This window comes from Aotus nancymaae, unplaced genomic scaffold (assembly GCF_030222135.1).
Source record: "Aotus nancymaae isolate 86718 unplaced genomic scaffold, 86718_ANA_hifiasm-v0.15.2.pri h1tg000006l, whole genome shotgun sequence".
Classification (NCBI taxonomy): Eukaryota; Metazoa; Chordata; class Mammalia; order Primates; family Aotidae; genus Aotus; species Aotus nancymaae.
In genome coordinates this window covers 63,138,901-63,164,785 of record NW_026988417.1, presented here as the reverse complement: position 1 = coordinate 63,164,785, position 25,885 = coordinate 63,138,901, and the positions used below count along the sequence as shown (strand labels likewise).

The 25,885-nt window shown below is 34.9% G+C and overlaps 1 protein-coding gene across 4 annotated transcripts in view; it reads left to right on the top strand.

Moving 5' to 3' along the window:
* LOC105731570 (UDP-glucuronosyltransferase 2A1) overlaps positions 1-23,286 on the top strand; it is a 48,087-nt gene extending 24,801 nt beyond the window's left edge. For 2 of the 4 annotated variants that reach the window (XM_064364340.1, XM_012473407.2), the window contains 5 exons: positions 7,770-7,918; positions 10,735-10,866; positions 11,853-11,940; positions 12,397-12,616; positions 22,048-23,286. In XM_064364340.1, the coding sequence (XP_064220410.1) occupies positions 7,770-7,918; positions 10,735-10,866; positions 11,853-11,940; positions 12,397-12,616; positions 22,048-22,327 (869 nt within the window). In that variant the 3' untranslated portion in view covers positions 22,328-23,286. The remainder of the gene's footprint in view (positions 1-7,769; positions 7,919-10,734; positions 10,867-11,852; positions 11,941-12,396; positions 12,617-22,047) is intronic. The other 2 variants (XM_064364345.1, XM_012473408.2) reach the window with 1 other exon arrangement.
* Positions 23,287-25,885: the final 2,599 nt, after the last annotated feature.

Genomic DNA, 25,885 nt, shown 5'->3' with positions numbered 1-25,885 from the left:
TAATTATGAGTTCCTGAGGATACTGGTTCTATTTAATTTAATGCCCACAAATATTTTTAAGAGAAGTATAACCAGTCTTACCAAATTTAATACATTCTTCCCACCTCAACACACACACACAAACACACATACACGCTTACTCACAGGCCTATTTCTCTGTGAAATAATATTTTCTCATAGAATTATGATGATTATATAACATGGATACTAAATCTCTATATAAAAACTTGTAATCAAGTTTTTTTTCAATTCGAATCTGTTTAGACTCCTAATTAAATGGTGTCAAACAAACTTTTAAAGCCTGGAAAATTTTCTCTCATTAAATCCCAAATGTAAGTGATTTCCAAAAAACATATTAAAACACAATGTTAGGATTGTAATGTCTTGTTTACCATTTTTGTTGTTGTTATTGTTACTCTGTTGTTTTGTTACTTTCTCAGAAAACTAGATACTGAAGATTTTTAGATAAAACAATTATTTTCCTGTTTTATTTTGAAACCTAGTTATATTTTATTTCAATTGTCTTGAAAATTTTAACAGAAAATCTTAGATATTAATTGGATTATAATGGAAATATTTTTAGAAATGTTAATGCCCACAAATGAATAATAATTCATATTATTTTAGTGTTTAAAATTATTTTAAAGAACATATTAATGGATCCTGTATGTTGCTAAAGAAATATGCTTTAACTTTTCATGTACTTATATCATTATTTTAATTTATAAACAGCACTAGCCCTAATTTGAACCAGCCTTTCTTGCTGAATATCAAGGAAACTAGTGCTTCGAGAACGGCTACAAAATCTCCTATTAAATATGTTGTGTGTGTTCATCCTGGTTTTGTACGTCTAAGTATATATGTACACATAATTTGTTTTATAATATATATTCTTATATGTTATAAATCCATATATATTATATATTTGTATAAACATAGATCTAAATGAACTTTACGCCATCAACAAAATTATTAAACTAATAATTTGGACTCCTCATTCCTATTCAGCACTATCAACCATCATCCACACGAGGGCAGCACATCCTAAAGCTTGGTAAACTTCTCGGGAAGAAAAAAAAAGGAAATCTTGCGTGAGCTCTAGCTTTAACCTAAAGCCTAACATTCAGCAACTTTCAAAGGATGCAGATTTTTATATTATAGTTTTGAAAGTGCTTTTACAAACAGTTTATTGTTGAATACTCACAAAAGTTCTGTGATTCAAACTTTATTTTTACAGCTGAAGAAATCAAGATTAGAGACGTTAAACATTTCATGGCAGTTGGAAACTGGAATTATATCCCATTTCCACCAGCTACGTATTTCTTATTCATCTGCATTTTAACTACAAAACAGTGATGACAAAAGCATGGGAAGAAACTCATGCAGATGTTTATTTACTCCATTGTCATTGATTATAGATGCCACATATACAGAAGGCAATTTCAAGTGTAAAGATCCTTTACATCCTTTGTTAGTTGTATTCCTAGGTATTTTACTCTCTTTGTAGCAATTGTGAATGGGAGTTCACTCTTGATTTGGCTCTCTGTTTGTCTGTTATTGGTGTTAAGGAATGCTTGTGATTTCTGCACATTGATTTTTGTATCCTGAGACTTTGCTGAAGTTGCTTATCAGTTTCAGATTTTGGGCTGAGACGATGGGGTCTTCTAAATATACAATCATGTCATCTGCAAATAGAGACAATTTGACTTCCTCCCTTCCTAACCGAATACACTTTATTTCTTTTTCTTGTCTGATTGCTCTGGCTAGAACTTCCAATACTATATTGAATAGGAGTGGTGAGAGTGGGCATCCTTGTCTAGTGCCAGATTTCGTAGGGAATGCTTCCAGTTTTTGCCCATTCAGTATGATATTGGCTGAATAATAAAAGTCATTTATGGGTTTGCCATAAATAGCTTTTACTATTTCAAGATACATTCCATCGATATCTAGTTTATTGAGTTTTTAGCATAAGGGGCTTGGAATTTTGTCAAAGGCCTTCTCTGTATCTATTCAGATAATCATGTGCTTTTTGTCTTTAGTTCTGTTCATGTGAAGGATTACATTTATAGACTTGTGTATGTTGAAGCAGCCTTGCATCCCAGGGATGAAGCCTAATTTATTGTGATGGATAAGCTTTTTGATGTGCTGTTGCAATCGGTTTGCCAGTATTTTATTGAAGGTTTTTGCATCTATGTTCATCATGGATATTGGCCTGAAGTTTTCTTTTTTTGTTGAGTCTCTGCTGGGTTTTGGTATCAGGATGATGTCGGTCTCATAAAATGATTTGGGGAGGAGTCCCTCTTTTTAGATTGCTTGGAATAGTTTCGGAAGCAATGGTACCAGCTCCTCTTTGTATATCTGGTAGAATGCGACTGTGAACCCATCTGGACCTGGGCTTTTTATGTTTGGCTGCCTCAACTTCAGCCCTTGTTATTGGTCTATTCAGGGTTTCAACTTCTTCCTGGTTTAGGCTTGGGAGGAGGCAACTGTCCAGGAATTTATCCATTTCTTCCAGGTTTACTGGTTTATGTGCATAGAGTTGTTTGTAATAATCTCTGATGGTAGTTTGTATTTCTGTGGAATCAGTAGTGATATTTCCTTTATCATTTTTATTGCATCTGTTTGATTCTTCCCTCTTTTATTACTCAGGCTAGAAGTCTATTTTGTTGATCTTTTCAAAAAACCAGCTCCTGGATTTATTGATTTTTTGAAGGGTTTTTTTTGTGTGTGTCTCTGTCTCCTTCAGTTCTGCTCTGATCTTAGTTATTTCTTGTCTTCTGCTAGCTTTTGAGTTTTTTTGATCTTGCTCCTCTAACTCTTTGAATTTTGATGATAGGGTGTCTATTTTAGATCTTTCCTTGCTTCTCATGTGGGCATTTATTGCTATAAATTTCCCTCTAGACACTGGTTTAAATGTGTCCCAGAGATTCTGGTACATTGTGTATTTGTTCTCATTGGTTTTGAAGAGCATCTTTATTTCTTCCTTCATTTCATTCTTTATCCAGTCAACATTCAAGAGCCAGTTGTTCAGTTTCTATGAAGTTGCATGATTCTGTGTTAGTTTCGTAATCCTGAGTTCTAATTTGATTGCACTATGGTCTGAGAAACTGTTTCTTCTGGGCTTTCAGACAGCCACCATCATGTGTTCTCAAATAGCCTTTCCTCTGCATACAGGCATTCCTGGTGTTACTTCCTGTTTTTAGAAGGTCTCCAGTCACAATAGATTAGAGCCCCACCCTTGAACTATTTTAAGCTGAATTATCTCTAAAGGGCCTATCTTCAAATACAGTCAGGCTTTAATATACAATTTTTTTTTTTGAGATGGAGTTTTACTCTTGCTGCCCAGACTGGAGTGCAATGGCATGATCTCGGCTTACTGTAACCTCCCCCACCCGGGTTCAAGCGATTCTCCTGCCTCAGCCTCCCAAAAGCTGGGATTACAGGCATGTGCCAGCACACCTGCCTAATTTTTTATTTTTAGTAGAGACAGGGTTTCACCATATTGGCCAGACTGGCCTTGAACTCTTGACCTCATGATCCAAGTTGTGCTTTGTTGCCCAGGCTGGAGTGTAGTAGCATGATCTCAGCTCACTGCAACCTTCTCCTTCCAGGTTCAAGCGATTCTCTGCATCAGCCTCCCAAGTAGCTAGGAGTACGGGCCTGCCACCACGCCACCATGCCTGGCTAAACTTTTTGTATTTTTAGTAGAGATGGGGTTTCATCATCTTGGCCAGGCTGGTCTTGAACTCCTGACCTTTAATAAGATTTATAATTAAGGCTGGGCGCAGTGGCTCACGCCTAGAATCCCAGCACTTTGGGAGGCCAAGGCAGGTGGATCAGGAGGTCAAGAGATTGAGACCATTCTGGTCAACATGGTGAAACCCCGTCTCTACTAAAAATACAAAAATTAGCTGGGCATGGTGGTGCACGCCTGTAGTCCCAGCTACTCGGGAGGCTGAGGCAGAATTGCTTGAAACCAGGAGGTGGAGGTTGTGGTAAGCCGAGATCAAGCCATTGGACTCCAGCCAGGGTAACAAGCGAAACTCTATCTCAAAAAAAAAAAAAAAAAAAAAAGATTTATAATTAATCTATAGATTGATTTTGAATCTATAGATTTCATTTATAATTAGTCTACAGATAATGACTTTTGTAAGATTTATAATTAATCTAGAGATTGATTATAGAGAATGGACATCTTTATGAATTTTGGTGTTCTTATCTGTGAACATGTTAGCTCTATTTACTTTTCTATTATCGGTTTTAATATAATTTTATAATTCTAAACTTAAATAGATTATGTAACTTTTTAAAAAATTATTTCAAGTTTTTCGGTGGAAATTTAAATTTAAAATTAAATTTTTATCTACTTGTGCACAGAAATTGCATTTGCTATGTTATGGTTTTGCATTCAGCAAAATTACGACTTTTCATGTTCATTTTGAAGATTTATCTACATATTAATTTTGATTTGCTACATAACATGATATCAGATAGATAGTTAGATAGATGGATAGATAGATAGATAGAACTCCTAATCTTTTTTAATCTAAAAATTGTTTTTCTTGTTTAACTGCAGTAATGTAAAATATTGAATTAAAGTGTAAAGTGTTGAATTAAAGTTGTCATTAGTACATACCATTGATTTTTTCTCATCTTGATAAGAATGCTCTTACTATTTTAACATAAACTTTATCTTTTATGGAAGTTTTTTCTTTTGAGTCTTTCCTACTTGTAATTTACTAATAGGATTTTAAGATTTTGAACAATTGTTGAGTTTTTTATTGCTTGAAATGATAGGATTTTTCTCTTTTTACCTTTTAATAAGGGAAATTTATTTATTTTTCAGTTTAAAGCTATCATTTCATTATTATAATGAGTCCAACTTTCTCATATCTTTTGTTAATATATTACTAGATTTAGTCAGATAATCATTTTTAAGTTTATCTATTTTTAAGTATGATAGACTTCTAATTTGATTTCCATTCCAATAATATATTTTTTCTCGATTATATTAATTATTCAGGTTTTCCTACTTTTACTCTGCCATTTAACTTCTCAAGTTGCATGGGTGTGGGGTGCTCTTCCTTTGCCTAAGAGAGGAGTCTCTGAGGACCAGACTACTATGAATGCTGCTGCTCCTCTGAATCTAGCCACCCAGTGGAGCCGTCACACTCCAGGCTGGTGCAAGGGAATACCTGCAAGGGATCAAGTGATGTGACCTGTCCTCTAGTCTCCAGCAGTGGATACCAGCCCCAGCTATGACAGTGGTGACAGGGGAGTTACATAGACTTTGTGAGATTCCTTGGTTATTAGCCTTAGCGTATTGACTTTCTCAAATGCCAGCTGTAGTAGTAATGTTCTGGCACATTATCCAAAGTGATGCAGGCCATAGTGATAGTTGAAGTCATGTACAAGTTTTTTTCCTTCTTGGTGTTGTGTTATTCTGCCTGCAGATGCTGTTATGGACTATGCCAGTTGGCCTCTAACCATGAGGTGGCACTTGCAAAACAGCTCCAACTGTAGTGGTAGAAGTGAGTTTTGTGCTTGCCTTATGTTACCCAGGGAAGGTACTCTGTCCTTTCTGTTAAGCTTCCAGGGCAAGTGCAAGGGCAAGGACAGGTGGAGGCTGGGTCAGCCAAGTCTGTGTTCTAGCTCTCCCTATGTAGATGCAAGCAGTGGTCACAATGAGTGTCAGAGAGAAGCTCTCTGGCTGCTGTAGTAATGTTCCAGGGAGAAGTACAGCTGCCTCTGCTGCACAGAAGAATCTACATGGGGAGTATATGTAGCAGCAGGAAATAAACCTCACCTCCTCCCACACACTTGGCGAGGCAGGTCTCACATTTGCATTGTTCCACTAGCAGCAGGTAACTGGATTCCAGGTACACTCCTCTTAAAACTCAAAACTGCCCCAGGTCAGAAGCCTTCCCCACTGATATGGTTTGGATCTGTGTCCCTGCCCAAATCTTATGTCAAATTGTAATCCCCAATGTTAGAAGTGGGGCCTGGTTGGAGAGGATTGGATCATGGGGTAGAGTATTTATGAATGATTTAGCACCATCCTCCCTTGGTACTGTTCTTGTGATAGTGAGTGAGTTATCATGAGATCTGGGTGTTTTGTTTTGTTTTGTTTTGTGAGACAGAGTCTTGCTCTGTAGCCAGGCTGGAGTGCAGTGGTATGATCTCGGCTCACTGCAACCTCCACCTCCTGGGTTCAAGCAATTCCCCTGACTCAGCCTCCTGAAGTAGCTGGGACTACAGGTGCATGCCGCCACACCCAGCTAATTTTTTTGTATTTTAGTAGAGACACGGTTTCACCATGTTGGCCAGGATGGTCTCCATTTCCTGATCTTGTGATCCACCTGCCCCAGCCTCCCAAAGTGCTGGGATGGCAGGTGTGAGCCACTGCACCTGGCCTTGAGATCTGATTTTCTTTTAAGTATATAGTATCTTTCCCCTCACTCTCTCTCTTGCTGCAGCTCCCATCATGCAAAACAATCTGCTGCCCCCTTGCCTTCTGCCGTGATTAGAAGCTTTCTGAGGCCTCTTCAGAAGCAGAAGACACTATGCTTCCTGTATAGCCTGTGGGACCATGAGCCAATTAAACCTCTTATTTAAAATAAGTTACTCAGTTTCAAGTATTTCTTCATAGGAATGAGAGAAAGGCCTAACACACCCACTGAGATGGAAACTGTGGCTTTCAGGCCATGCTCCTCTGAAGCTGGGACGTTCATCTCCTGTGTCTGTGGCTATAGCACACCTCATATTCATTCCTCAGTTCTGGACAAAGGGGGTTTGTCCCCACTCAAGATTTTATTTTTATTCTCAGTTTATTTATTGGGAACTTCTCTCAACCTGTGACCACACCTGAGTTAGCTGGCAGACTTCTGCAAGGACCCTTGTGGCATAGGATTAGGAGTGACTTTTCTCTGTCCTTGCTGAGTCTGGGAGTGCACACAAACCACGTCCAGATGCTGCTCTTTCTCATCTATTTCCCACTGTTTAAAGCAGCACCAGCACTGGGTAGGGTTAAGGCATTTCCCCATGGTCTGGATTTCCAGGTTTCCCAGTAGGAGTATATATCCCAGCGGCAGTTTATCCCCACCCACACTCTGGGAACTCAAGAGTTTTTCACCTGGTTCACAGGATAGGTTGCTCCCCACCACTTTTTTCGAAGGGTTTATAGTTGCTTTTGTTCTTTCTGTAAAGTTCCTGTGTTGCTTCTTGTAAAAAAATTCACAGTATGAATCTCTACTCACTATATTGTCTTTTCAAGTGGGAGAGGCAAGCTAACAATGCTTCCAGATCGGCTGTCTTGAAGTTATCTGCCATTCAATTGCACAAAGAAAATGAATGTTAGCTGTAGTTTAATTTTGATTGATTTATTATTGTGAAATGACACTTACACATTACTTCTTTTTCACTAACTAAAATTCTTCTCTCCTTCATTTCTTTCCCAGGTTCCATTCTACTCCCTCTTTTCTTCCCTTTCTCCTTCTCACCCTCTCTCTCTTCTTCTCTCTTTGTTCCTTTTTTCTCCCTTTTCCTTGCTTTCCTCTCTTCCTTCCCTCCCTCCCTCCCTCCCTTCCTTCCTTCTCTCCTTCCATCCTTCCTGTTTAATTTCTCCTTCCTCTTAATATATAGATATGATGTATTCTAGAAGACCTAATTGATTTTTTCCGTAATAGCTTATCAGGAAATTACTGATACTTTTTTTCCTCAGCAAACATATATGCTAATTTCCTCCATTCAATTTTTTTCATTTTCTCCAGGAAAACCCACGACATTATGTGAGACTATGGGGAAAGCTGAAATTTGGTTAATCCGAACATATTGGGATTTTGAATTTCCTCGTCCATACTTACCTAATTTTGAGTTTGTTGGAGGATTGCACTGCAAACCTGCCAAACCTTTACCTAAGGTAGGTTCACAACAGTGGAGGATTTTATGCTCCTTATAATAAAATACCTAATTTTCTTTTAAAGTTTATAGCCTCAATAACAAAGAAATGCTGCTGGACATTTCAGTTTGCTACTCCACGTCTATTTTCCTCATGATAGATTTCTCCTACAGGTGGTATTAGGTGTTTTGGAATTTATATCGACAATTTGAACTGAAGAGTAAAATCATTCTAGTTGTGTCTTACAGATATCAGTATCTCTATATCTTGATACTGGACCTGGAGGGACAGAAAACCAGATCACAGAAATTACTAGGGAGACTGCCATAGTCTTCTTAACAAGCCACATAGCATTTTGAACAGGGACATTTACCGATTTCTTAAGAGATAAAGATGTTTTCATGAAAACTCTTGAGTGAATTCCATAGAATTTGGTGAGTAAGAAGTCTGCACGATCCGCACATGTACCCCAGAACATAAAGTATAATAAATAAAATTTAAAAAATAAATAAAAAATAACAATAAATTTAAGTTATTTAATAACAAAAAGAGATCATTATTGAAGGAAGACAATGAAATGAGACAGAGCTCTTAGGTTTTAATCTTGAGAATTTAATGGATAGTTGTGACCTCTACTGTTAGGAAACAATTGATGAAAAAACTCTTTTGCATTGACAATGGTGATTTTAGTTTTTGACCTATTTACTTTAAGGAACCAAAAAGATTTTCATTAATTTCTAGAAATCATTTAGGTAGTACAAAGTGTAAATCCCAGCAGAACACATTGAAAGTAAATTCAGATTCATCAGCATAAAGTAGATATTATAAAACTGAGACACTCAAATATTGTATTGTTCTTTATAAATACGGTGTCAGGTTTTTATGACATGAAAAAGATATTGTATGCCATAACACGAAGTGTTCAGAGAGGAAATGTAGAATATCAGAAATGTTATACAGAAAAAGTGTTGAGAAGCAAAATAGAATATAGGTAAACATGGTAGGAACAATGTATTTAACTATCAATAGGGAATGAGGAAACAGGTTATCATTTATTTGATACACACACAAACAAACACAATCTTTTCAGAAAGTTGCAGTTTCCCAGAACAGTACTAAATTTCTGTTTATGGTAAAATACATATTTAAGTTTAAAATTTTATTTCAGGATTCTGAAAATTTTATTTCAAGATTTTCTTACCTGTCAAGTTAGGCTGCAGGCAAGCTCTAGTGAATGTTCCTTATAGGATATAATGTATCAATATATAAATAAAGAAAGAAATATATATGGCATGCCCATAGATCACTGGATAACAACCCATTCCACATTATCATATTTTTCCTCCCAAACCCACTTTTTACACAAACACACACACACACTCTCACAATTTCACAAAGACAAATTAGCCATATTTTACAATAGCAAACATTTCTCCATTACATATTCAATCAACTTAAATAATGATACAGACTTTGGGAAATATAAATACCAATCTTGGATTATATTGCTGATGAAATGCCAATCATTGGGTACACAGAATACAAAAGCAACAAGAGACTGTCATATGAAAAATCCATTTTAGTATGGTAAGTGTGTATGTTTGTGTGTGTGTGTGTGTATGTTTGTGTGTTATTTTAATGAATCAATATCTGTTTGGAAGATGAATCAAAATGGCAAAGCATCAATTCCTGGGACCTCAGAAATACACTACTGACATTAAGCCAAAAGTAGAAGTCTACTTTCACTTAAGATACCACCCTCCCCTAATAATTTTGCTAGTCATAAACTAGCAAATGTAATGACCCAGTAATGAGCTAGGAAATTTTACTGGCAGAGAAATTCATATTTCGCTTTTTCTTTAAGGCTCAAATTAAGGGCAGATAGCTAACATCACATCTATGGCAGTTTATACATCAGAAAGACAGAGATGCACTGTCTCATAGGCATCATTGTGATTATAGTTGGAGATACACTTTATTGTATTCTAAAATACATTACTATTAAATGACATTTTAAACAAATTTCTTCTCAAATAAGGGAAGGCATAAACTTTAGAAAATGATCTTGAATGCTTAACAGGAACCAGTAAATTTATTAATAATCTGTTAGATATAACTGGCATGCTAATAAATTTTAAAGCCTAACTCAGGATTCTTTATTGGGCTTCCTTCCAAAAACTGTTCCTATGAGTTTGCAAACAACCCTATTGGTTGGTTAAATTAAGCCTTGGGAGTAACAATTTCAGTTACCATGAGAAGAGGTGTCCCTTATTTAGTGTTCATTTCTGTAATGGTTTTGGTTCTATGATTGGACTTGTAACCATTGATTATACATTTAAGTTACACATTTCAGAAACATGTTTTCTCTTAAGGAGAATAGACCTGACTGGTCACAGTGGCTCATGCCTGTGATTCCAGGACTTTGGGAGACCGAGGCAGGTGGATCACTGAAGGCCCAGAATATGAGACCAGCCTGGCCAACATGGTGAAACCCCATCTCTACAAAAAATACAAAACTTAGCTGGGCATGGTGGCATGCGCCTATAATCCCAGCTACTGAGGAGACTGAGGTGTGAGAATCACTTGAACTGGAGAAGCGAGGCTGCAGTGAGCAGAGATACATGCCACTGCGCTCCAGCCTGGGTGACAAGAGTGAGACTCTGTTCGGAAAAAAATAATAATAAAATAGATACTAGATCTTTCTACATGTCAGAAGACAGATCAGTCTAACAATTTCTCTAACACCTCTCCTAATTTTACCTACTTTAATGGGTAAGTAAACTTATTTTTTCCTATGATGACACATCTTTGTAATAGAAAATATGTTATGTATGCAGGAAATGGAAGAATTTATCCAGAGTTCAGGTAAAGATGGCGTTGTGGTGTTTTCTCTGGGATCAATGGTCAAAAACCTTACAGAAGAAAAGGCCAATCTTATTGCCTCAGCCCTTGCCCAGATTCCACAGAAGGTCAGTACAGCCTCGGATCCTGGTACCCAGTTTTTTACTAATGGGAGAGAGTGTGGCTAGTAACGCTCTTTCCATATGAAAGTTGAAACTCATACACTATCACTAGTAACAGTTGTGAATAAAATTGTGTAGAACATTAAAACTGTGTATATTACCAATCATTTGCCTATTGAGCCTCAGCATTATTTTTGAAACAGATACTTTTATGAAGTCATTTAGTTTTAATGGAATAGAAATGAAAACTTTAAGCCTCCACTGACCTTTTCCTATTTGAATCTTTTTTTTGTTCTCCACTGACTATTTTCAAAAGTTCTAAAATATGTTAGCTCCATAGCCCAGGAAAAGAGAGAGTGTATACACAAAGCAGGGAGAAATTATGCTAAAAATATAATTTAAGTGCCTAGGTTTTATTACAATGCTATCAAAGTGCAGTTGGTTTAGTAGAAGCCTAGATTCACTTAGTCTTTCTAGGTTGAATATTCTCTAGCTAAAAACAATTAAAATTCAAATATTATAGTCCGACAACATACATTTTCTGATTTATGTGATTCGATTAACCTTAATTTTTATCTCTACATTTCTGCATTTGTATTATTTTTATACTCCTGTTCATGAAACATCCTAGGACTCTTTATATTTATGTATTGGTTAAAGCACATAACATTCTTCATGATTTTTCATCTCTATGTTGTGATTGGTTAAACTGGTCCTGTTTATGTCCTATTTCTTCACTTAAAATATCACTTCCAAAAGCTTTGAAGTGATAAATATCAAAACAATAATACTATACTTAATAGACTATTAATACAAGACTTTACAAAAAGGTAGATATAAATAGTCCTACTATATATCTCAACATTTGTAAACTACTGCTTATGTAATTCCAATCTTCCAAGTAGCTAGCTAAATGATTTCTAAATATTCTACCAGCTTAAAATGTCCTCATTATGTTTTTCCTTGCAAAATTAAAGCACAATTTTCCACAGGTTTTATGGAGATACAAAGGAAAGAAACCAGCTACATTAGGAAGCAATACTCAACTCTATGATTGGATACCCCAGAATGATCTTCTTGGTAAGACTGTGGGGATAGAAAAGCTGTACAGTGGGACAATAGACAAGTAACTTTTTAGTAGCAAATAAATTTAATAAGTTTTTAATAATTTAAAATTGTATTACACCCAATTTTAAAGCAGATATCATTAAATAATTGGTTATTAATTTTTATAGATTCATGCTTCCTCTGGTTCACAAAAAGACATTTTCAGTTAAGATTCATCGCACTTCAAGTTTCATTTTCAGTTCAGATATCTTCTTAGTAATATATTTCCAGAAAGCACAAGGACTGTTAATTACTGCTTTTCCTGGGATCACAATTTTCTGAGATAGCAATGCCCTATTTTCTCTGCTTTAGTAGAAGACAGATCCTTCTTTAATGTGTTATATTGGAGCTTTTTGACCCCTTCTGTCTCTAAAATTCTGCTAATGTGTTATAATTACACACCCACTTTTCACTCCACCGTCAAATTAGGTCATCCCAAAACCAAAGCTTTTATCACTCATGGTGGAACTAATGGGATCTATGAAGCTATTTACCATGGAGTCCCTATGGTGGGAGTTCCCATGTTTGCTGATCAGCCTGATAACATTGCTCACATGAAGGCCAAAGGAGCAGCTGTGGAAGTGAACCTAAACACAATGACAAGTGTGGATTTGCTTAGTGCTTTGAGAACAGTCATTAATGAACCTTCGTAAGTACTAAGGCTCTTAAAGATTTATCTCACATTAATTATGTTATATATAGTACCAGAAAATATTCATTCTTTCATACTTTTGTAATTATTTTTAAATAACAACTGTAACCTGACCAATAGAAAATCCATTTCATTTGCCAAACTGCTGAAGTGATTTGCTGAAATCGTAAAAAAAAGAAAAACCTAAGACTTCAAATAGTCTTTTAATATTTTTTCACAACAAAGAATGCTATGATTATATAAATTCTCATTTTTTTGGTCTGGATAATTTGCTTAATCTTATAAACTAATTAATAAGCATTTACATATTATAAACTAATCAGTAAGTACAAAATTGAAATGATAATATGCCCAGTAAAAATCATTTAGAAATAACTATTAATAACACTGAGTATATACCATTCTATACCAGTATATAATTTATATATATGTATATGTATAGCTTAGTATATGTGTGTATGTATATGTGTATATATATATGTGTGTACATATATATACATATACTTGCATCTTATTTTTCTTGTACATATATATACACACAAGCTTATGTACACACACACACACACACACACACTTATGTCTTATATTTTTCTCTGAAAGACCTCACCAAAGGTACGAAATAATATGATATATGTATATGTAATTTTCATTCTTTATTTTTGATTATGTGTTTTAATTTTAGCCACTTATAGTTGAACTCCTGCTTTGAAAGTTATCTTATTCCAAATTTTTATGACATATTTTAATTTTACTTTACCAATATTTATGTCATTTATTTTTCTCATATTTATTTAGGTTTTTTCCTACATTTTAAAGGACTCAGTGTTCACCATTGAATTAGAGATAATTTGTTCCAAATATTTAGGATTTATTTCTTGACTGATTATCTCACATGGAATTTTCTTTCAATAAAGACTTGGCACAACCATCCGATCGTTGACAAACCTGATAAAAACAAGCAATGGGGAAAGGATTCCCTGTTCAATAAGTGGTGTTGGGAAAACTGGCTAGCCCCATATGCAGAAAGCAGAAACTCGACCCCTTCCTGACACCTTACACTAAAATTGACTCCAGATGGATTAAAGACTTAAACATAAGACCTAACACCATAAAAACCCTAGAAGGAAACCTAGGCAAAACCATTCAGGACATAGGCGTAGGCAAGGACTTTATGACCAAAACACCGAAAGCATTGGCAACAAAAGCCAAAATAGACAAATGGGACCTAATCAAACTCCACAGCTTCTGCACGGCAAAAGAAACAGTCAATAGAGTGAATTGGCAACCAACAGAATGGGAAAAAATTTTTGCAGTTTACCAATCTGACAAAGGGCTGATATCCAGAATTTACAACAAACTAAAACAGATTTACAAGAAAAAAACAAACAAGCCCATTCAAAAATGGGCAAAGGATATGAACAGATACTTTACAAAAGAAGACATACATGAGGTCAACAAGCATATGGAAAAATGCTCATCATCACTGGTCATGAGAGAAATGCAAATCAAAACTACATTGAGATACCATCTCACACCAGTTAGAATGGCGATCATTAAAAAATCTGGAGACAGATGCTGGAGAGGATGTGGAGAAATAGGAACACTTTTACACTGTTGGGAGTGTAAATTAGTTCAACCATTGTGGAAGACAGTGTGGCGATTCCTCAAGGACCTAGAAATAGAAATCCCATTTGACCCAGCAATCCCATTACTGGGTATATATCCAAAGGATTATAAATCGTTCTACTTTAAGGACACATGCACACGAATGTTCATTGCAACACAGTTTACAATAGCAAAGACCTGGAACCAACCCAAATGCCCATCGATGATAGACTGGACAGGAAAAATGTGGCACATATACACCATAGAATATTATGCAGCCATCAAAAACGATGAGTTCCCATCCTTTGTAAGGATATGGATGAACCTGGAAACCATCATTCTCAGCAAACTGACCCAAGAACACAAAAATCAAACATCGCATGTTCTCACTCATAGATGGGTATTGAACAATGGGAACACATGGACACAGGGAGGGGAGCACTATACACTGGGGTCTGTTGTGGGGGAGTGGGGGGGACAGCGGGGGGTGGGGAGTTGGGGAGGGATAGCATGGGGAGAAATGCCAGATATAGGTGAAGGGGAGGAAGGCAGCAAATCACACTGCCACGTGTGCACCTATGCAACAACCTTGCATGTTTTTCAAATGTACCCCAAAACTTAAAATGCAATAAAAAAAGAAAAACTTTATATTCTAAGTACATAATTTGTGAATTATAATTTTTCACTTTTATTAAAATTCCAAATATATCTGATCTATTAATGGAATGCACTTCTTATAAACAATAATTAAATTTGATTTTCCTATATACTTTTATAAAATAAAAAACTTATCTTTATGTTTAAAAAAAAAAGACTTGGATATTGAATTCTCTGAAATTATGTTTAGCAATATTTGCTTATTGCTTTGTTATAAGAATCAGTTTTGTCTGAATATAATATACTTAGCTCTCTCTTTTTTTTCTTCAGACCTGTGGAAATGTTATTCATGACCTTCTAATTTAAATGATGTTATAGGATTTCTGAATCCTGTCTGACCATTTTATCTTTCTGTTTTCTTTTCAGCTTGGAAAAAGAAATTTTTACTTTTTAAAATTCAGAAACTCAATTATGGTGTATTCTTCCAAATTATTTTACCTATTTTCCTTCAATTATACTGTGTCCTTACAACGCTGTTAATCTAGGGAAAAAATTATCCAGTTTTTCTGTTCATAAATTAATTTTCTGTGTATTTTTTCTTAGAATGTCTTTTATTTCCATTTTTAATCTTTACTTCAGGAGCACCAGTTTAGTCTTCCCTCTGATAAAATATTCTGTTATGTTTTCCTCTACTATTTTCTGTCTAATTGTTCGAATCAATTTTTACTATTCTTAGTTCATTGAGATTGTCTCAAATAGTTCACAAATTAGCAAATGTATTATTTTTACCACGGGCATTGCTTGCTGTTTCTAATTTCTTTGTTAATTCTTTGAGCTGTCATTTTTAACAACTTATTTCATCAGCTCACCTATTTCCTTATCATGGCCTCTTGCTTTATAATTCAATTTTGATATAATATTAATTACTCTCCCACTATTACCATACTTTGAATCTCCTCTTCTTTGGACTATATATCATGCCTGGTTGCATTCTTAGTTTCTCATTTATTTTTCAATATGTCAGTGGTTATCAGGTTGTTTTTGTATCTTGGTCTTGGTGTTTGCTCTGAATTTCTATAGGTGCCTTAAACTTGTTTCTATGCTGTATTGGACTCAATTGTTTTTATGCACAAAGCTTGAAGGATAGATGTGATAGTCCATTCACTTTTCCTGAAGGCTGAGATTCAGGAAGTAGAGGAGAAAATTAACTCAGATAGAATTTAGTGCTTTTTTTTAAAAAAATAATACTTTAAGTTCTGGGATACATGTGCAGATCATGCAGGATTGTTACTTAGGTATACACATGCCATGGTGGTTTGCTGCGTTCATCCCCCTTCATTTGCATTAGGTATTTATCCTAATGCTATCCCTCCCCAGTGCTCACACCCCCTGCTAAACCTCCTCTAGCTCTCCCACCCCCGCAACAGGCCCTGGTGTGTGATGTTCCCCTCCCTGCGTCCATGTGTTCTTATTGTTCAACACCCACTTATGAGTGAGAACATGCAGTGTTTGGTTTTCTGTTCTTGTGTCAGTCTGCTGAGAATAATGGTTTCTAGCTTCATCCACGTCCCTGCAAAAGACATGAACTCATCCATTTTTATGGCTGCATAGTATTCCATGGTGTATATGTGCCACATTTTCTTTATCCAGTCTAGCATTGATGGGCATTTGGGCTGGTTCCAAGTCTTTGCTATTGTAAACAGTGCCACAATGAACATATGTGTGCATGTGTCTTTATAATAGAATGATTTATAATCCTTTGGGTATGTACCCAGTAATGGGATTGATGGGCCAAATGGTATTTCTAGTTCTAGATCCTTGAGGAATCACCACACTGTCTTCCACAATGGTTGTACCAATTTACACTCCCATCAACAGTGTAAAAGTGTTCCTATTTCTCCACATCCTCTCCAGCAACTGTTGTATCCAGGTTTTTAAATGATCACCATTCTAACTGGCATGAGATGTTATCTTAATGTGGCTTTGATTGCATTTCTCCAATGATCAGTGATGATGAGGTTTTTTTCATGTGTTTGTTGGCTGCATAAATATCTTCTTTTGAAAAATGTCTGTTCATATCCTTCAACCACTTTTTGATGGGATTGTTTGTTTTTTTCTTGTAAATTTGTTTAATTCCTTTGTAGATTGTGGTGATTAGGCCTTTGTCAGATGGGTAGATTGCAAAAATTTTTTCCCATTCTGTTGGTTGCCAGTTCACTCTAATGATAGTTTCTTTTGCTGTGCAGAAGCTCTTTAGTTTAATTAGATCCCACTTGTCAATTTTAGCCTTTGTTGCCATTGCTTTTGGTGTTTTAGTCATGATGTCCTTGCCTATTGCTATGTCCTGTATGGTATTGCCTAGGTTTTCTTCTAGCGTTTTTATGGTGTTAGATTTTATGTTTAAATCTTTAATTCATCTGGAGTTAATTTTTATATAAGGTGTAAGGAATGGGTCCAGTTTCAGCTTGCTGCACATGGCTAGCCAGTTACCTCAACACCATTTATTAAACAGGGAATCCTTTCCCCATTGCTTGTTTTTGTCTGGTTTGTCAAAGATCAGATGGTTGTAGATGTGTGGTGTTACTTCTGGTGCCTCTGTCCTGTTCCAATCGTCTATATCTCTGTTTTGGTATCAGTATTATGCTGTTTTGATTACTGTAGTTTTGTAGTATGGTTTGAAGTCAGGTAGCATGGTGCCTCCAGCTTTTTATTTTTTATTTTATTTTATTTATTCATTTATTTATTTATTTGCTTAGGTTGGTTTGGCTATATGTGCTCTTTTTTGGTTCTATATGAAGTTTAAGGTGGTTTTTTCCAGTTCTGTGAAGAAGGTCAATGGTAGCTGGATGGGGATAGCACAGAATCTATAAATTATTTTGGGCAGTATGGCCATTTTCACAGTATTATATCTTCCTAAACACAAGCCTGGAAAGGTTTTTCATCTGTTTGTGTCCTTTCTTATTTCCTTGAGCAGTGGTTTGTAGTTCTCTTTGAAGAGGTCCTTCACATCCCTTGTTGGTTGTATTCCTAGGTATTTTATTCTCCTTGTAGCAATTTTGAATGGGAGTTTGTTCATGATTTGGCTCTCTGTTTGTCTGTTATTGTTGTATAGTCATGCTTGTGATTTTTGCACATTGATTTTATATCCTGAGACTTTGCTGAAGCTACTTATCAGCTTAAGGAGATTTGGGGCTGAAACAATGGGGTCTTCTAAATATACAATCATGTCATCTGGAAATAGAGATAGTTTGACTTCCTCCTTTCTTTATTGAATATCTTTTATTTCTTTTTGTTGCCTGATTGCTCTGGCTAGAACTTCCAATACTATGTTGAATAGGAATGGTGAAAGAGGGCACCTTTGTCTAATGCCAGTTTTCAAAGGGAATGCTTCCAGTTTTTGCCCATTCAGTATGATATTGGCTGTGGGTTTGTCATAAATAGCTTTCATTAATTTGAGATATGTACCATCAATACCTAGTTTATTGAGAGTTTTTTTTTAGCATAAAAGACTGTTGAATTTTGTTGAAGGCCTTCTCTGCATCTATTGACATAATCGTGTGGTTTTTGTCTTTGGTTCTGTTTATGTAATGGATTACATTTATAGATTTGTGTGTGTTGAACCAGCCTGGCTTCCCTGGGATGAAGCCAACTTGATCATGATGGATAAGCTTTTTGATAGTCTGTTGCCATTGGTTTGCCAGTATTTTATTGAAGATTTTTGCATCAATGTTCATCATCGATATTGGTCTGAAATTTTCCTTTTCAGTTGTGTCTCTGCCAGGTTTTGGTATCAGGATGATGTTGGTCTCACAAAATGAGTTAGGGGAGATTCTCTCTTTTTATATTGTTTGAAATAGTTTCAGAAGCAATGATACCAGCTCCTCTTTGTATATCTGGTAGAATTGGCTGTGAACCCAACTGGTCATGGACTTTTGTTTTAGTTGGTAGGCTATAAATTGCTGCCTCAACTTCAGATCTTGTTATTGATGTATTCAGGGATTCAGTTTCTTCCTGGTTTAGTCTTGGGAGGGTGTAAGTGTCCAGGAATTTATTCATTTATTCTAGATTTACTGGTTTATGTGCATAGAGTTGTTTGTAGTAATCTCTGATGGTAGTTTGTATTTCTGTGGAATCGGTGGTGATATCCCCTTTATCATTTTTTATTACATCTATTTGATTCTTCTCTCTTTTCCTTTTTATTAGTCTGGCTAGTGGTCTATCTATTTTGTTGATCTTTTCAAAAAAACAGTTCCTAGATTTATTGATTTTTTTGAAGGGATTTTTAAGTCTCTATCTCCTTCGGTTCTGTTCTGATCTTAATTATTTCTTGTCTTCTGCTAGCTTTCAAATTTGTTTGAACTTGCTCTTCTAGTTCTTTTAATTGTAACATTAGGTTGTCAATTTTTTATCTTTCCTAGTTTCTCATGTGGACATTTAGTGCTATAAAGTTCCCTCTAGACACTGCTTTAAATGTGTCCCACAGATTCTGGTACATTGTGTCTTCGTTCTCTTTGGTTTTGAAGAACATCTTTATTTCTGCTTTCATTTCATTATTTATCCAGTAGTCATTCAGAAGCAGGTTGTTCAGTTTCCATGTAGTTGTGAGGTCTTGAGTGAGTTTTTTACTCCTAAGTTCTAATTTGATTGCACTGTGGTCTGAGAGACTGGTTGTTATGATTTCCATTCTTTTGCATTTGCAGAGGAGTGATTTACTTCCAATGATGTGGTCAATTTTAGAGTAAATGTGATGTGGTGCTGAGAAGAATGTATATTCTGTGGCTTTGTGGTGGAGAGTTCTGTAGATGTCTATTAGGTCCACTTGGTCCAGAGCTGAGTTCAAGTCCTGGATATTCTTGTTAATTTTCTGTCTTGTTGATCTGTTTAATATTGATAGTGGAGTGTTTAAGTTTCCCACTATTATTGTGTGTGAGTCTAAGTCTCTTTGTAGGTCATTAAGCATTTGCTTTACGTATTTTGGAGTTCCTGTATTGGTTGCATATATATTTAGGATAGTTAGCTCTTCTTGTTGCATTGATCCCTTTACCATTATGTAATGAGCTTCTTTAGTGCTTTTTCTAAATGGAACTAACCTGCTTAAAAACATCTATTCAGTGCCCTTTGCCAGGTGTTTTAGACACAGAGGCCAGTGTATCATTTCAAAAAGGAGAGACACTTTGTTTAGATTCATACCAAAACTGAGGCCTTGTTACTGACTTTTGCTTCCTATCCACATTCCAATTAATTGACTTTTATTAATACATACATATTGTATAAGTCATAATTCTAGAAATCATAATTCAGGAGCTAATTGGTGGCTTAGAAGCTTCAGCAAGGCTCATTATGCTGTTTTCTTTGACTTTGATGTCTAGTCAATTAGACTATTGCAAAGTTGTTAGTGGCTGACAATTTGGTTTATTTTGTTAATTATCAGAGTAGGTAAGGTCTGTGATTCTCTTTAACTCTAACGATTAAAGTGATCATTAAATTTTATTATTGACTTGAAAACTGTAAACCAAAAATAAAATTCTAAGCTCCCCATCCAACCATCTGAATGGAATTCCTTCTAACTCAGGGTTCTTTGAAGATTTAATCTGAGAGACTGTTTCAGGCGATAATGAGAAGTGAGGGTCAAACATGCCTCATTATACCTCACTAGCATTGGCATCAATACAGACTTTAAGTCTGATAAGAAACATTTCACAGCCTGTTCTCTCTGAAGCCTACTACCTGAACTTCCTCTGCAAATAAGGACTTAGATCTCTACAGTCCTTGATCCCAGGCATGCCTTCCATTTGATCCTAGGTCTTTAGACAAATTCAACCCATTGTCAACCAGAAAATCTTTAAATTTACATATAACCTGAATGTACTCCCACTTCAAGTTGTCCCACCTTTCTGGACCAAACCAATGTATTTCTTAAATGTATTTAATTAATGTCTTATGCCTTCCTAAAATGTGTAAAACCAAGCTGCACCCCAGCCACTGTGGGCACATGTACTCAGGACCTCCTGAGGGCTGTGTCATGGGCCATGTTCACTCATATTTTGCTCCAAATAAATATCTTCAAATATTTTAGATGTTGACTCATTTCATTGACAATACTATTGATGCAAAAAACAGAACTATAAATAGTGTTAGAAATTTCTAAATAAATGCCTAAAATTTATTTAACTTAAAATACCTTCACTTTAACCCTGAACCCAATACTGCCTCTGGGAACACAGAGTATAGTGTAGCGCACATATATGGATGTATTTGTACTCCATTCTGTTATTCATTAAAGGCATTAATAAACATTAAGAATTATATTTGAATATACCATAGTAAATTTGAATTATTCAGAATATTTTATCATGTCAGTCATAAAACCTTAGTGTAAAATAAAACATTAAATAATGAATTTATGAGCATGGTCCTTGTCCTACATCATTTACAGGAAAACATACCTTTTTCTTATTATATTTTTTGATTCACATGTACAAATTTATTTATTTGCCTCAAATGTAGGCATGCCTCAAATGTAGGATGATCCATGTGGAATTACTATCTTGGCCCTACCTACCTATTGCTATTGTGATGGCAAGTTGATTAAGAGCTCTAATTCTAGGGAAATGTTTTAATTTACCTCAAAAACTCAAAGTTCATATGCCACTTCTTAAATCACCAGAGGTTTTTGTTCAGTCTTCATGTTACAGAGAGACACTGTTCTTTTTATCACAAACATACAAATGTGTGCCAAGGAGTAATTATCACAGTGCCAACATCTCAGAACTGTAAAATAACTCGCTAATGTCAATTTCCTTTGTCTGTCATATGAACCAGCCAGACATTAGAGGATATGTTTATGTATGTCTAAAATGATTTTTATCCCACAACATTAGATTATATACCATCTTAGTCTTGAAACTGTACTGGACAGTATAGTTCACACAGTATCAAAATTATTTTTAGAAAAATTATGCTAGACAAATATATTTACAACTGACTTGCTCTATTTTTTTCATGTCTACATTTGACCATCTTGTGTTGAGAATATATTTCATCCACATTCTCCCTTTTGTAACTCCTAAAATCTTGTGCAACTAGAAAAGTTCATGCAAGAATTATATTATTTCTTAAGATAACTATGGACTTCAACTTGTATAGAAAATATGTATCACATATTTATCTTCAATGAAAATAAAAACAAAAATTATCTAATTTCTGCCTATTTATTTGTCTTCTAGCTATAAAGAGAATGCTATGAGGTTATCAAAAATTCACCATGATCAACCTGTAAAGCCCCTGGATCGCGCAGTCTTCTGGATCGAGTTTGTCATGCGTCACAAAGGAGCCAAGCACCTGCGGCCAGCTGCTCACAACCTCACCTGGTTCCAGTACCACTCTTTTGATGTTATTGGGTTCTTGCTGGTCTGTGTGACAATGGCTATATTTTTGGTCATACAATGTTGTTTTTTTTTCTTTCAAAAATTTGGTAAGATAGGAAAGAAGGAAAAAAGAGAATAGATCAAGAAGAAGAGGAAATATATGTTTTTAAGTTTGGCAAAATCCTGAATGGTACAATATTATTAATTCCAGCCAAAAGGAGCTTAACAAAAACACATCTCCCATCATGTTTCCAAATTTTCTATTCCTCTACCTGCCTTAAGCCTACTGATATGATAAAGCCTAGATTTCAACATGATCATTATTAACTTGTGAGTTATAGTCTTCTATTTTTCCTTAGTCTTTTCCAGCTGACTGTACCCTTTTCCTTTCACTTTTCTGACACAAGAATACTACCTAATTCTAAATACGTTATATTCACAGTATCAAATTATTTTATAGTTAACCTTAATTGATGACTAACAATATGCTGAATTCTGGGTAATGCATACAGTGTAGATGGAATTTGATAGGTATAAGAAAGAGTCAAATTCACAAGTTTCCATATACCAAACAAATCAGGGAGCCACCGTAGGAGAATAGTGTGTTATGAGAAAGGTAATGATTTCCTTTTTTAATAAAAAATAAACTTTTCTGCTTGCCCAATGTTGCAGGAGTTAGAGAATGACTTTAACTGTGATGTGCATCCTATTAATGTCTACATAATTTTCACTGAGTATATCTATATAATCATCGTATGACTCGCCTGCCTTTCTTCAACGTATATTCTTATATAACCTGCTGTGGAAGATTTGGGTACTGTCTTTAGTAAATAAACCAATCGACATTTTTTATTTCAAGGAGAAAGTTCTATGTTATATGTTAAAGGTGAACAGATCATATTTAGAGGATACAACAATGAGAAATATAGAAAATAACCAGTAATTTTATAAAATTTTTAGTTAACAGCACAAATGATTACATTAAACATCAATTCATTATGCTTAAAAATTACTAATGTTCATAATATATAATCACTATTTGTAATCAAAGTTTAATTTTATGCCAGAAAATAAAAACCATGCTTACTTGAATTTTGAGATAATTGTATTATTCTTGTCTTTATCTTCTACAAATTTAAATTTATCAATTAATTGTTACGTGAGAGCTTGACCAAGGATATGGCATAATAAATATTTATCAATGCAAACCACTTGTTGAAGGCAAATACTTATACTTGATTCAGTTTTATGTTAATTTAATAAATATATTAAAAATTTTGCTTTCTTTACCCTTTATAAATTTAATGACATTTCTAAAGTGTTAATTTCAATATTTGAAATTGAGAAGAAATTACATTTGTTGCCTTAGTAAAATTTTTGAAATTCTTCTTTCTTTAATTCTTTCTTTTTTAAATTTTACATTATTTTAAGTTCCAGGATACATTTGCATGTTTGTTGCATAGGTAAATGTATGCCATCGTGGTTTACTGCACTTATCAGCTCATCGCCTTGGTATTAAGCCTAGCATGCATTAGGTACAGGCATATAGCTAGGCATATGCTCAATATGAATAGTTTGTAAACTCTAGAAATATAGCCATAATAGAGTCAACTGATACTTGACAAGAATGACAAAACTATACAATGGAGAAAAAACAGTCTCTTTAACAAATGCCAGTGGGCAAACATTATCGATATTCAAAAGAATAAAATCAAACCCCTCACCTCAAGTCATATACAAAAATGGTCTCAAAATAGATAAAAAACCTAAATGTAAGAGCAGGAACTTTAAAACTCAGCAGGAAAAATATGTGTATATATTTCTAATCCTGAATTTGGCAAGGTTTTTACATATGACACCAAAAACGGAAGCAACCAAATTAAAGTTAATGAATTGAACTTCATTGAAATTAAAATTTTTGCACATCAAAGAACACAATCACTAATGTCAGAAGAGAAACCAGACTTTGGATTATATAGTTGCAAATTACATACATGGTAAGTAACTTGTATAAGAAATTTATAAAAAGAAATCCTACAGCTCGATGATAACAAATAACCCAATCCAAAAATGTACAAAAGATCTGAGCAGATATTTCTCTAAGTAATATGTAAATGTTCATAAGGACAAATGAACAAATGCAAATTTCCAATAAAAACAAATGAAAAAATGCTCTGCATCATTAGGTTCAACATTATTATATAAAAATGTCAGTAAAAACCACAGTGAGATACCACTTCACCCTCACTAACATGACTATTATCAAAAAGACAAATAATAAAAAGTGTTGGCGAGGATGTAGAAAAATTGGAATCTTCATACTTTGCTTGGGTGAATAAAAAATTATTCAGGCCCTTTGAAACAATTTGCCAGCTTATCAAAAGTTTAACATAGAATTACAATATAATCCAGCAACTCCACCTCTAGTAATATACCCAAGAGAAATGGCAATAGGACTATACAAAATTAATACATGAATGTTGATAAACAATATCTTAACCAAAATTGGAAGAAAAACTACAGTCCATCACTGATGAATGAATAAATAATGTATGATATATCAATACTGTAGAATATTATTTGGCAATAAAACTAAAAAAGTCCTGATACATGCTATACCATTAATTAAACTTTTTAAAGCATTATACTAAATATAGATGCCAAACAACAAAGATCAATATGTGATGCCCTTAATAGGCAAATTGATAGAAATAGAAAGTATGTTAGTGTTTGCCTAAAATGAAGGATAAGGAATTGCTAAGGGTATAGTGTTTTTTTTGGTGGGTGATAAAATACGGTCAATATTGTTCTAGTTGTTGCAAAATTCTGTAAATATATGATGAATTATCATATTGTATATTAAAAAAAAATTTTTTTGAAGACAGGGTTTCACTTGTCACCCAGGCTGGAGTCCAGTATTGCAATCTCTACTCAATGCAGCCTCAACCTCCTGGGCTCATGGCATCTTCCCACCTCAGCCTTTCAAGTAGCTGGGACTGCAGGTGCAAACCACCGCAGCCAGCTAATTTTTCTTTTTGTTCTTGTTTTTTTTTTTAGAGACAAGGATTCTCTGTGTTATCCATGTTGATATCAATCTCTTAGGCTTAAGTGACCCAACTTCTTGGCTTTCACAAAGTAATGAGACTCCAGACATAAGCATTTCACCTAACCATTGAGTTGTACACTTTAAATTGATAAATATATAATATGTGATTCATATGTGTACAAATTTTTTACACACAAAAGTATCTTGAACCATGACATCTAAGAAATGGTGATTCAGCTGTATAATTACTTTATTTCCAGTTTTGTGATTTCACCATTGTACTTCAGCCTGAGCGACAATGTGAGACCCTATCTCTTAAGAAAATAAAAGAGAAAGAAGAGGAGAAAGAAGAAGAGGAAGAAGAAGGAAGAGGAGGAGGAGGAAGAGGAAGAAGAAAAGAAGGAGGAGAACAAGGAGGTGGAGGAGGGGGAGGAGAAGGACGAGAAGGAGGAGAAGGAGGAGAAGGAAAAGGAGAAAGAAGACAAAGGAGGAGGAGGAAAAAGAAGAAGAAGAAGGAGGAGGAGAAACAGAAGGAGAAGAAAAGGAAGAGTCAAGCAGAAGAAAGGCAGGTAGAGAAAGAAGTCCAGCTACCCTATAAAATATATTAATAACTAACTTTCTAATATATATAATACTACTTTGATATTTCAG